The sequence below is a fragment of the Phoenix dactylifera genome, chromosome 8 (genome assembly GCF_051530095.1).
Source record: "Phoenix dactylifera cultivar Ajwa chromosome 8, Ajwa_hap1_PhDact_Kaust_v1.1, whole genome shotgun sequence".
Lineage (NCBI taxonomy): Eukaryota > Viridiplantae > Streptophyta > Magnoliopsida > Arecales > Arecaceae > Phoenix > Phoenix dactylifera.
Genome location: NC_143197.1, coordinates 21,498,974 through 21,511,936, shown reverse-complemented (window position 1 = coordinate 21,511,936; position 12,963 = coordinate 21,498,974). Strand labels below are relative to the sequence as shown.

At 37.6% G+C, this 12,963-nt stretch overlaps 2 protein-coding genes and 1 pseudogene across 4 annotated transcripts; all 3 read left to right on the top strand.

Annotated features, from left to right (window-relative positions):
• The first annotated feature begins 3,940 nt into the window (after window positions 1-3,940).
• LOC103718697 (dehydration-responsive element-binding protein 3 pseudogene) lies at window positions 3,941-4,639 on the top strand (annotated as a pseudogene).
• Window positions 4,640-5,984: 1,345 nt separating this feature from the next.
• Window positions 5,985-12,264, top strand: LOC103718685 (uncharacterized). 3 transcript variants are annotated; one of them, XM_017845604.4, is made up of 3 exons: window positions 6,032-6,116; window positions 9,311-9,406; window positions 11,583-12,264. In XM_017845604.4, exon 3 carries the CDS (start codon window positions 11,610-11,612, stop codon window positions 12,006-12,008), a length of 399 nt encoding a protein of 132 aa, XP_017701093.1. In that variant the 5' UTR covers window positions 6,032-6,116; window positions 9,311-9,406; window positions 11,583-11,609; the 3' UTR covers window positions 12,009-12,264. The 3 variants fall into 3 exon arrangements, with proteins under 3 accessions (XP_008805830.1, XP_017701093.1, XP_038972396.1); XM_039116468.3 differs by lacking the exon at window positions 9,311-9,406 and adding an exon at window positions 8,234-8,271 and having other exon boundaries at window positions 6,063-6,116; XM_008807608.4 differs by lacking the exon at window positions 9,311-9,406 and having other exon boundaries at window positions 5,985-6,116.
• LOC103718684 (Tetratricopeptide repeat (TPR)-like superfamily protein) lies at window positions 6,052-8,168 on the top strand. Its single transcript, XM_008807607.5, has 2 exons — window positions 6,052-6,116; window positions 6,438-8,168. The coding sequence occupies exon 2, from the start codon at window positions 6,474-6,476 to the stop codon at window positions 8,028-8,030; it is 1,557 nt and encodes a 518-aa protein (XP_008805829.2). The 5' UTR covers window positions 6,052-6,116; window positions 6,438-6,473; the 3' UTR covers window positions 8,031-8,168.
• Window positions 12,265-12,963: the final 699 nt, after the last annotated feature.

The following is a 12,963-nucleotide window of genomic DNA, read 5'->3' as shown; positions in this document are numbered from 1 at the left end:
TCAAGATCTTCCACTTCCACTTAAAATGCCACCCTCTAGAAATCTAGATTTATTAGTTTCTAATATTTGTGGTGTACAAGATGGACAGTAGAATCTATACCCATTTGACCTCTCTGGATGACCAATAAAAAACCAATAGTCGTTCTAAGGTCAAATACATTTTCTTGGGAATTATAAACCTTGGCTTCAGCAGGGTATCTCAATATACACATATATTCCAAACTAGATTTTCTAATAGTTCATAGATTATAAGGAGACTTTTAAACTGCCTTAGTAGGGTCTGTTTAAGATATGCATAGCTGTCTTTACAGCCTCATACCAATAAACAGGATAGAGTAAGTTATCATAGCTCAAACCATTTCTTTATGCATTTAATTCCTTCTTTTAGCTGCAACATTTTGATCTGATGTGCCTAGGCATTGTGGTACAATGCCTTGTTTCCTTAGAAATTCACTAATGGTCTTGGCCTTTATCCAATATCTATGTCTACCGTAGTATTCGTCACCTCTATCTGATTTGACTATTTTAATCATATTTTCTAATTGTCTCTCTACCTCTATTTTAAATTCTTTAAAGGTCTCAAAAATATTAGCCTTATCAAATTGAAGGTAAAGATATATATACCATAAATAGTTGTCAATGAATGTGACAAAATACATTTCATTTGTTAGACATGGGAAAAAAAGGCCCGCATACATATGTATGAATAATTTTCAAAGTTCCTTTACTCCTCCTAGTATTTTTCTTAGATGTGTCTGCTTTGTCTTTATGTAGTCAATACAGGACACAAAATCAATGAAATTTTTATTAATCTTATGTTCCCATCCTTCACTTATCATTTAACCTTTCTTCAAGATATACCCCAATCTCCGATGCCATAATGTAGAGAAATTTTCATTAATTCTATCTATTTTATTGCCAACAGAAGAGTCTACAAAGAAAGATCGCTCAAACAAGCGATCGAAGGAAAGCTTGTAAAGATAGAAGGAATATAATAGTCTTTTATTAAATCAAGTGTAGAGTTTCCAAACGAAACATGTAAACCAACTTTGACTAAAGCAAGCACAGAAACTAAATTTTTGAAAAAAGAAGGAATATAAAATATCTTATTTAAATTAAGACAAATCCATAATCTAAGACTTTCTTGTAGCATCCAACTACCTTGACATGTGAATATGCTTGACTTCCAGTGACACTAGATTGTTCACTTTCAATCGGAGGCCTTCTTGATAGAAAGCTCTGTAAGTTGTTGGCAATATGCACAGATGCACCAGAGTCAATCTACTTTGTAGAATTTGAAATATTTACTAAATTAGACTCAAAACATACATAAGTGTAAAGGGTACCTTCCCTTGGTAGTCATTTTCATACTTTATGCAGTTTTTCTTTAAGTATCTTTTCTTTTTGTAGAAGAAGCATTTGATAACCTTATTGCTGGCTTCACCTGAAACCACAGCTAATATTTTCTTTCCTTTTTCTTTGGGTACACCTTTTCCTTTATATGCTCTTCCACCAATCCATTATGAAGCAAAGTTCACATTCTCTATCTTCTTCCTTCTCAATCCCTCCTCTTGCACACATTTGGTTAGTAATTCATTAACTATCCAATCCTCATTGTATGTATTATAGGAGATCTTAAAGAGATCATACTCAGATGGAAGAAAAGTAAGAATAAAGTGGACTAAGAATACATCAAATATAGAAATATTGCTATCATTTAACTGCATTGAAATATATCTCATTTTCATAATGTGCTCGTACATACCAAGTTTGTCTATATAGCTCATGGCGACTAATCTCGTCATTAGGGTGCTGGCCTTTGTCTCTTGTTAGAGCTTACAACTTGCTGCTCCATAGTATCCAAAAAAATATGTCCCTTGTTAGATGAAGGGATGGAACCTCTAATATGCCTAACGACGTTGGATTTCATTAGGAGCAAACTGAGGCACTAGAATACTCTCATTTCTCAAAAAGTCTCCTTTGTTCTACTGTTACTTTCATTCGTAAGTGGTGAAGGTTCATCCACTCAGAATACTAGGTCAAGGTCAGCACATCATAATATGAGCATTGTTCTTATTTTTCATTCAAAAAAACATTAAGAAAAGGAATTTTTTCAATGCTGCTATCCATGATTATGAGAATAAATACTGCAATTCATACATGCTCACTTTATCATCGATTAATAAGACTAAATAACAATTAAATTTTATCCAAAGAAAATTAAATTTCTTTATATTTAACTTCAGCAGGCAACCAGGTACATCATTGTCTCTTCTTTGGGCAAGTGCCATAATATGCTAGTGACTATACCCCATTAGTGGTATATCTTCATCATGGTGAACCTAGCAAGACATACACATCGGGTACAAGCAAACACCATACCTTTGGATATAAAATACCACTTGATCCAATGCACACTACTACCATCTCATCCGTCTAAGCATTGAACATGAAGATGCTTCTTTGGAATCAACTCAGCATTTCAATAGCTTAGACGCAATAATTACACTATTAAAACTTATTGGGCCATTTATATTTATCTAGAATTATACATTATAGAAAATTTCTGGTTTTTCATGCCTAAGGTTACTTTGGTGATCACAACAAGCAATCAACCTAAAAGCATTCCATTCTTTATAAATAGTGTCAGCCAACTTTACATGCAAATAAATCATGGCAAGAATACATAAATAATCGATCATCAAGAACATGATATCAGGCCTACAACACATTATTATTTAGTTCAAATATGAGAGTATCAAAAAATTTGCATTGGCAAATGAACTTGGAACCATGTTTATGAAATATGGATGATTTGTTTATGCATAATTTTTTTTATGACTTATATTAACATATTGTACTATGAAATACGTTTTTTTTTCAATAACCGTTATTTTTTAAAAATATTATATTGACATCGAAAAACTTCTGTTTGATCTGGTAAAATAATATAAGTTTTATTTACTGAGGCGTGTCACTCAGATATCTATATTTTTCTTTTTTCAAATAAGTAGGATCAGGATGTTCCAGGCTTAGAGTACGCACTAGTAAGGTTGGCAATTATGCAGCAGAGCTTTAGATTTTTTAGTTGGTCATGGATTTGTAGCTTCATAATTTTTCTAAATATTTTGATTATGGGTTGGCTATTTATGTAGATGCTCTGGACTGATGTTGACTTTGAATAAGATGATGAATTTAGATTCCTATTTATTATAGTTGTTTGATATGGATATGGAAGCTAAATGAAATGTCGAAAACTTTATTACATTGCCATTTTGAGTGCATTCGATTTGGATCACAAATACAAAAAGTACAAAAAGAAAAGATTTTTTTGCATGGATATCCTTCTAAATATCAGATTTTATGTGAATACCCTTCCAAAATTAATATTTGCATGTATACCCTCTTATTGTACAAATACTCGGTTGTTTTAACGGTATTAAAAAAAATCATATTTATATTAATTAAAATTAAAATTAAAATTTGAAATAACATTATTATTCTTATTTTTTTTCTCTCTTCGCTTTTCATCTCTCACAGGAAAAAAAAAAGGCTTTGTGTCGCACTTGGTTATCCATTCCCTGCGCACCTAGCAGCCCTCCCGCTCTCTACTAAAACCCTCCCACGCCCCCACCCGTCTCCCTCACTTCCTCTGGCCTCTCCCCACACCCACATCAAGTCGCTCTTTTCTTCTCTCTCCGCACACAGCACACGACAGAAAAGAAAAGAAAGCTAACTTGTTCTTCCAACCGCGTGATCCCACATAGCAACCTATCTAAACCTTTTTACCACCTAGAGAATCCCATATGCTGCGTACCCTCTGGCTGCTTCTAATCCAAATGGCTGTTCCTCATTCACCCCCATACGCTTCCTCAGCCGCCCTTTGAACACGATTCCCAGGAGATAATTGTTTCAGCCGTTTCGGAATCGAACACATCGAATGGCCTCCTCCGAAACCGAAACCAGCTGCAGGAACTCAATGCCATGCTCATGGGAGGTGGGGGAAGCAGGCGCCAATTCCTCGCCATCACCGTCTCCGAAGAAGAGAGGTTTGATGGGAGGTGGGGGGAAGCAGGCGCGGGACGGGAGCAAGCACCCGATGTACCGCGGCGTGCGGAAGCGGGCATGGGGGGAGTGGGTGTCGGAGATCCGGGAGCCCCGTAAGAAGTCGCGCATCTGGCTCGAGACCTTCCCGACGCCGGAGATGGCTGCGCGGGCCCACGACGTGGTGGCGCTTAGCGTGAAGGGCACCGCCGCCGTCCTCAACTTCTCCGACCTCGCCGCCTCCCTCCCCCGCCCCACCACCCTCTCCCCTCGCGACGTACAGGCCGCCGCCGCCGCCTGTGCGGCCGCCATGGACCTCCCCTCCGCCACCCATTACCCCACCCGTCCCGACGGGTCCTCCGACGACCATTAGCCATTGTAACTGAATGAGCCATTTTCTTCTTCTTCTTTGTTTCCCATTCGCTTAGTGGGTTTGCTTATAAGGCCATTAGCCATTGTAACTGAATTAATTGCACGGTGCTCTTTTTTAAAGGGCAAGAGAGGGGAGGAGAGAAGAAAAACGAGGAGTAAGGATGATAACGTCATTGTAAATTTAAATTTTATTTTTAATTAATATAAATATATTTTTTTTAATACAGTTAGAACAACCGTATTTGTACAATAACATAATTTTATGAAAATATACATGCAAATATCAATTTTGGAAAGGTATTCATGCAAAATCTGATATTTAGAAGGATATTCATGCAAAAAACTTAAAAAAATAATAAATTTTTGGCAAACAAATCATTAAAAATCAATCTAAATAAGAGTTGAAAACTAAACACCCTTTTCTGTTCTCATTTTACCCATTTAAGATTAAGGTGATGTAATAATGAATGTACTAAAATCTTAGAACTGAAATAAATATACTTTCCCAAAAACTTTCATGAAAAATAAAAGCTGGATCCAATTTAACAATCAATCCTTGGACATATTTTATTTACTTCTTACTCCCTGGTTTCTACATCTACTTTATTATGATGCGAACTCCAACGGTTGGACTCCACCGCCATGTTTTCGCTCCTTGTATATTCTAGGCCAAAATGGATTTTTTTTAAAAAAAAATATTACTGTTCTTTTATCAAAGGCACAATGCATTTTTAAAAAATGGATTTTTTTTGGACATAGCATGTCCAAAAGTCTAGCATACATAATTATTCCTTCTTTGTTCACAGAAGCACCTTGTCTTGAATGTGGGTCAGAGATCAATAAATAGTCATTGACCTAGGGATTGAATTGGAATTTATGGTCAACCGACTATGGGAACAAAAAGTAAACTCAATGTTGCCTCCTAGGTAATCCCTTATCCATGAATGGTTGGCATAAGATTGAACACTTTTTAGGGATTATTAATATATATACCCTACAAATCTAGTTCATTGCATACTTGTTCTTGGCAAATCACTATTTGCACACACATATACACACAAACACCCTCCAATCATCCTATTTTGGCAATGATGCCCCTTTTATTAGATTTGCAGCAAAAGAGTACCAATATAACAACAGGATGATAAGAGATACATGCAAATAATGTTTCTGTATGGATGAATATGCAATAACCCATATACATGGGGATATATATGCAAAAAACTTTTTTTGTTTAAGACCTAAGAGGACATGGTGTTCTCCGGCAAGCAAAGCGGGTCAATGAATGAAAAGCATGTATTTAGAAAGATCAATAGAGCTGCTGATTGGATGGCTGCTTATGTGGCTAATCATTTATGGAGTATTTTGCGTTCAGGAGAGGGAGAGTTACCTCAGGCAATCTGCGAGGTTGTGTTTTCTGGTTTTATTGAGTGTATTCATAAACTCGTCAAAGGGAAGGAAAAAAAAAAACATAATCCTCTGGTGGATCGGACTTCATCCCGTTTTCAACTTCTGGGGGATGCCTGGCGTCTGAACCACATGGCTGAACCCGAACTACACACGGGTCGGATCGCAGTTCCATTCTTTTTATTAACGGGTCGGGTCTTCGTTCATGTAGGGTTTATCGTCTTTCCTCTCAACGCTCTCATCCGACTACCCGCCGGCGATACTGGCGCGCGGCGGCTCTCCTCTTCTCGCTGGTAAGCCTCCATCCCTTCTCCCCCTTCTCTCTCTCGGTCTCTTGCTGTGTGGATAGATTTCTTGAACCCCAGTTCGTGATAGTAGAGTTAATTGCACCACTAATTCATTCGCCTCGTGGTTGATGCATGCTCTTGGTTGATTTCTTTATTGATTTAATTGCTTCATGGATCTTGAATGCTTGATTAACTAGGAAGTTATTGGGAGAATTCAGGAACTATTGCAACAAATTTGTTTTTCATAGTTTTCACCTTCAAAAATTAGAGTAATCGGGTCACCCTCAGCTGAAGAATCTAATGGTAGGGTCGCTTTGGGGGATGCAGGACTCCTTTGGCATTCTTTCTCGCTCTCTCCTTTCGATGGCCTTCGCAAAGGGGAACATGAGTCGTAGTTTTTATCGTTCTTTTGTTTGTTTGATATCTCCTTCATCTGTTTCTGGTCTTTCTGAAGCCCGCTCTACAAATCTCTCGCCTTCTCCGTCCCCCCACCGGCAGCTGCTGGTAAAATACCTGACAACAGATTCTTCTCTTGAGTTGAAGGAATTGACTTATGCCAAGAAAATCAGGAGAGTGATTTTAAAGGCTTGTAATGAGACGGTCGAGGATGTTGTTCAATCACTCCAGAGTGATCAGTCTTGCTGTAGGGTCCAACTCACACCAAACCTTGTTGATAGTTTACTTCATAGGTTTGGAGATGATTGGAAGTCTGCTTTGGGTTTCTTCAAGTGGGCTAGTTCCCAGTCAGGGTACAAACATACTCCATGTGCTTGCGATAAGATGGTGGACATACTGGGGAAGATGAAACAGAAGGACCGGATGTGGGATTTGGTACACGAGTTGCGTAGTGAGGGTCTTGTTACTCTAGAAACAATGGCCAAGATCATGAGAAGACTTGCAGGTGCCGGGAGATGGAAGGAGGCTGTGAAGTTGTTTGATGATTTAGAGACTATGGGCTTTGATAAGGACACTAGATCCATGAATATTTTGCTTGACACTCTTTGCAAAGAGAAGAGAGTTGAGGTTGCTCGTGAAGCTTTTTTAGTGCTCAAGTCTCACATCCCTCCTGATGCTTTCACATTTAACATTTTTGTCCATGGATGGTGCAATGCACGTAGGATTGATGAGGCTATGTGGACAGTGCAGGAGATGAAAAACTGGGGACTTCGACCTTCAGTAATTACATACTCGACTATTCTGCAAGCTTACTGTAACCAACATAAATTTCAGGAGGTTTATGACCTCCTTGATAGAATGGTTGCCGAAGGTTGCCCTCCAAATGTTGTCACTTACACCATTTTTATGAATTCTCTTGCTAACTCAGGGAAGCTTGAAGAAGCATTGGATATAGTGAAGAGAATGAAGTTATCTGGTTGTAAACCTGATTTACTTTTTTACAACTCTTTGATCAACATTCTAGGAAAAGCAGGTCGACTGCATGAGGCTGCTCACATCTTTGATGTAGATATGCAAACGAATGGGATCAGGCATAATCTGTCGACTTACAATACAATGATATCAATTTTTTGCCACCACTGCCAAGAGCAAAATGCTTTAAATGTGTTGAAGGAGATGGAAAATTTGTCATGTAAGCCTGATCTTCAAACTTACAGGCCATTGCTCAAATTATGCTTCAAACTGAGACAGCGAGATGACCACATACACAGTTTGTTGAGTGATATCATCAATAAACATCATTTGAGTTTAGATCTTGATACATACACGCTTCTGATTCATGGGTTGTGTAGTGTAGGTAACATCGTGTGGGCATGTCTTCTCTTTGATGAGATGATAGGACGAGAGATACAGCCTAGGAATCGAACATGTGAGCTGCTTATGGATGAAGCTGCACAAAAAAATATGGAAGCAGCTGTAGAGAGGATCAAAACTATTATGAAGCAAATTGACCATACCCCTTAATATGTGTGTATGTGTGTGATTGTTCATTTTGTACTATGGCAATTGGTGGGTAAATGTTATATGCATTTTTTTCCCCTTATAATTCCTGAATACTGTACACTTAATCCCGCAAGTATATTCTGGAAGTTGTTTTTATTAGTTCAGTTTCTGCAATTGGTTTTCCTAAGCTCCACCCAACTTACCGTTTTCTTTTACCTATGAAGGATATAGTGGCGATCAAGGGGTTTCTGCTCCTCCAATGGTAGATCTTGAACTTGATAATACTATTAAAAGATAACAAATTCTCCTTTCCTTAATTAATTTTCTGTTAACATAATTTAATTAAAGTGTCTGGTATGTGTAGTAACTGGTAAAGAAAATACAACCAGACAACTATCAAATATTTTAATCATATGTTACAAGTGATGATTAAAAGGATTAAAGGAAATGGCTTAGCTCGCTAAAATGTCAAAATTTCTGAATAATCCCAGCATATGAGTTTGAATTTTTTGTTAGTTGTGGTGAAATTAATAAATGGCTGGTCTGTTGTTGTATGGAGAGTGGCAAAGTCCTTGCAAACAGTAAAATGCCTAACTCAGTTTTTCACTTGATGCTCTGTGATCTTATTAGCAACGAAATATTGATTCATTTTAAATCTTTTGTGACATCACTTGATCTTTTTGGTTTCTTTCCATCATTGGACTATTTCATCTGCTGTGGATATATTGGCTTGAACTCTTCTATTGGTGGATGGTTGGTGTCAAACTTTTCCCTTATGATGAGTCATGTAGCTTCATTTCTATTTGACAATCATTTGGTTTTTGAAATCAAATTTAGTATTTTTAACAATTAAAGTGCTTCAATTTGAACATATGCTCATCATGGGAAAAAATGAAGGTCTGCAATACTGGGATTTCTGATTTCATAGACATGAGTCAAGTAAGGTGACAGGAACTCTGAATTAAGATGTTTGTTAAGATGGCAAAACTCAAGACTCTGAATAAACTGTCAAGGCAGGGGAGCTTGGTATTGCTAGAGAGTTGGCAATAGATCAATGGGTAAATGATCCATCCCCTCTGTCATCTACAATACCAAGAAGATAAGGTCCATCCATTCATTTAAGGGCTTAAGCTTTTTGGAGAATTAGAGGTTGAATTTATTGTAGCCGATGGAGTTTCTTGAAACTTCTATGGAATGGATGATTGATTTGGGTTTGGAAATCCTTGTTGAGTTTGTATTTGGATTTATATCTCTCCGTCTTTATTTGATTTAATTCAAGTTTGAAACTTCATCGTTATCAGATTATGATTTTGAACCTTGGATTTTCTGCAAGCAAATGGTATTTTGGATTGGCTGATGAAGATGATTGTACTCGTGCTCGTTGAGCTTAATCAGTAGTAAGTTTTTTTCTGTTATGCATTGCTTTAGCTTTCTTGATGTTTTGCTTTGCATAATCTTCGTTACCATTTATCTCTTTACTCTTGTACATATTGGTAATTTGTCACATAGAGAAAAAGTATTTTAATAAGTTAAAAAGGGGACATACTGTGCATGTATGTGCCAATAGAACACTTGTTGAGATTTTGTTTGGTATCAAACTTAACTGGGCTTGGGCTAATAGAAAGGCCTTAATTGGTTCATGGGTGCCCTAGTTGAATTTGACAAAAGTTATAGATAAAGGCCTACTACTTATGCACTAGTGCTTTTCTTTTTTGCTTTTCTGTGGGTTTTGTTTTATACTTGTTATCATCATCTGGATTGGGAATTTTAAACTAGTAATAGTCCTATGCAATTTAACCCTTAAAATCTGAAAATGGTGGAATACTCATTTGGGTCTTTGCAATTGTTAAAAATTTAACTACTCCATTTTTTTTTAAAAAAAATAGCTACAGGATTTCTAGCCAATTTTCTGCAGTATTAGGGTTTTTTTTCCGAGATCAAGATTTGATCATAAACTATGTTCAACTATAAATAAATACCCTACCGGAATGGTGGCAATTTGGGAGACATACCTTGCTGCTTATACAGTTTAAGCTTATGCAAGTGAAGAGCAACCCCACAAGGCTCCTAGAGACCTGGAAAGAGTCGACAAAAGAGCGAGGAAGGCAATGCTTGATCTAGGAAGCTGCATTCATGCCAGAGGAACAATTTCTTAGCCTGAGTCTAATTTTTTTGCTGAAACCAAAGAGTCTAATTCAAAAGTAAAAAATGATTACTTCTCTTTGAGCATGAGTTACTTTTTTTCTGTATGTAAGATGCTTTGTATTGAACATACTATGATAAGACATTGGCTAAGTAGTTTGATACGTAAGCATCACATGAAAGTGCTGTGCATATCTCATGTGCAATATAAAACTGCAGAAAAAAACATTTTTACTACGAAAAGCAGTATTTTGCAGGGAACTATGTTCGCAAAAAATTCAGAGAATTAATGGTATTGATATAAAGTGCAAACCTTTCTTCAACTTGCCATTTTCTGCTTGCTGACCTGAACTAGGTCAGCTGATTCCTGCGCTTTTTTTGTAGTTTTTATCCCATGGAGAAATCGCACAAATATAACAGATGATTGTTAAAGACCTAAAGATGCTGAAGTTCAGAGCCAAGAAACCTTAATAGATGTTTTAACTTTCAATAATGTTATGCTCAATATAGTCATTTTAATCATTCTATGTGCTTTTTGGATGCTGGATTCCATTATCCGGAGATAAGATCCCAACTCGTTGGAGATTTCAAGCAATAAGTGATGCTGTGAGAGAAGGATCAAAGGGTAGTTGAGGATGCTCCCGATTCTAGTAATCTCGGAAGTTTGGTTCTGTTAAAAAGGTGATTTAACTTGTTCCTAAAATTTTGGGACACTAGAAACTCTGACCCTCTTGAAATCAACAAAAGCTCTATGTACTTGCCTCCTTTCTTCAGTTTCTCTCATGCGGAAGATCTTACTGCTGGATAATGAATTCTGGCATCCAAATAGGTCCTCCATTAGTTCATCGAGTCATTTATCTGTGGTCTTTGGAATTGAACAACATAGCATTTGAGGCTGGTGATGGATTAGTGGGTTGATTATTCTGAGCCCCATTCTTGAATTTTAGGAACCCTTTGTTGTGGTTATGCTAGGCTGAGGGTTTGTTGCTCCAGAGGCTCTTAATAGTTCTAGATTAAGTGTTATCATTCAACAGCCAACAGAAATTCCGAGTAGGGTGGATCATCAGCATAGAATAGTAAAATGGATGTTTAAGATTCAAGACAAACCGATCCAGTTCGCATTTGATTTTTTTCCTGTCTTTCTCATATTTACTTTTTATGCCCTTATCTTGAAATTTTCTGAAGCGTGGCAAAGAGACCCGTGCTTTGACTTGTACAAAGACTTAGAAATGTATTGTTGTATGACTAGAATTATGTGTATATAACCATGTTCCTTTTGGTATATTCTTTTTATGTAGTGTTAATTGCCTGTCACCTTAATGGTCTGGTGGTTTCAATGCAATGATAGATGGATAATATGGCCTTTGATTTATAATGCAGTCCTATAGATGCAATTCATTTCATTTTTTTTCTCAAAAATTGCAAATGCAGTAAAATTGTTGCTAAGGAAATAAGAATATGGCGATGATTTGCGTAAGATTGTTGAGGCACAATAGCATCACAAAGGAGGCGGCTCAGGTGCTGGGTATCAGGAGGTTTGCAGTAGCTGGTGGCAAGTCAAAGAAGGGAGCAAAGGGCGGCGGCGGCGATGCTGCTAAAGCTTCTGAGCTAAGCAAAGAACTGAAGAGCACCATGGTATTTGGAGCCAATATTCTCAAGGATGGAGCTGATCCCAAGATCATGCCAGATTCTGACTATCCTGACTGGCTGTGGCACTTGCTTGATAAGCGTCTTCCATTGAGCGAACTACGGAGAGAGGGCACAGAAACTCTTACTTTGGATGACCTGAGACGTTTTGTTAAACTTGACAACCGGGCAAGGATTAAAGAAAATAATGCTCTGAGGGCCAAGAATTGATTCTAGAGCCATGGGAGGTTCTTCTTTTCTACCTTCTTTTTATCCAACTTCGTATTTCCTGTTCGAGCTATGAGGCCCTTTAAATTGTCCGATGGTGAATGTCTAATAACTTTACTGTACTGAAGGCCCTTTTAGTTTCTCTCTACTTTGCTTTTGGTAAACTATAATTACATTGTGGGTTGGATGATAACAAAAATACGATGAAGCTCATTGCATTTGAGCAAGAAGGATTAATTTTCCAAAGCTTTCACATTTATATTATATGGTTGCACGCAGGTATGTCTAGAATGGATGTTATTTTTCTGCCTGAACTATGGCTAACTTCTGGAAATAAGTGAATAAAAGCAGGACTATCATCTTCCACCACAAAAGCAGTGAATAAAAGACCCTTGAGCTCCACTATTACCACAGGGAATCCCCCCAAATTCCACCAGGACAATCTTCCATTGTACGTGGTAGGGAGTTTCACTACAAAATCCGCATGGATTTAAGGTTTTTTCTAGCTTCAGTGATGCCAAGGCTGACCACGTATCTGAGGTGGTCAAGTCCCATGACTACTTGAGTCAAATTCTGGAGTATATTCTCACTCACAAAATAGAACGGGAGCAGGGGCTAGGCTCGTCCGTGGGATTGCACGAGAGAGCAATATCAGTGGGAACGCCGTAATCTTTTGGGAAAATAAATAATTCAGAATTTTTTTCAGCTAAAAGTTATTTCTTTTAAGCAGTTAATGCTTGCTGCATTTCACGCTGTGCTTTCTGGAATATCAAAAAGCAACTAGTTGGCATCTTTTTAACACTCCGAGGCTGTTAGCATTGGAAAACTGGCATTTTTGTTCGAGTAAATAGTGGGCCTTTATAATCAGGAGACAAGACTCGCAGATTATTGCCGCGGGCGACGCATTGATGGGTTGATAGAGCTCAGGGCAGCATAAAAAAAGCTTTTCCTATGCAAG

What these genes read in the sequence shown, in the direction of transcription:
- LOC103718684 (XM_008807607.5), top strand. Translation starts at nt 6,474, where the DNA reads ATGGCCTTCGCAAAGGGGAACATGAGTCGTAGTTTTTATCGTTCTTTT.
- LOC103718685 (XM_008807608.4), top strand. Translation starts at nt 11,610, where the DNA reads ATGGCGATGATTTGCGTAAGATTGTTGAGGCACAATAGCATCACAAAG.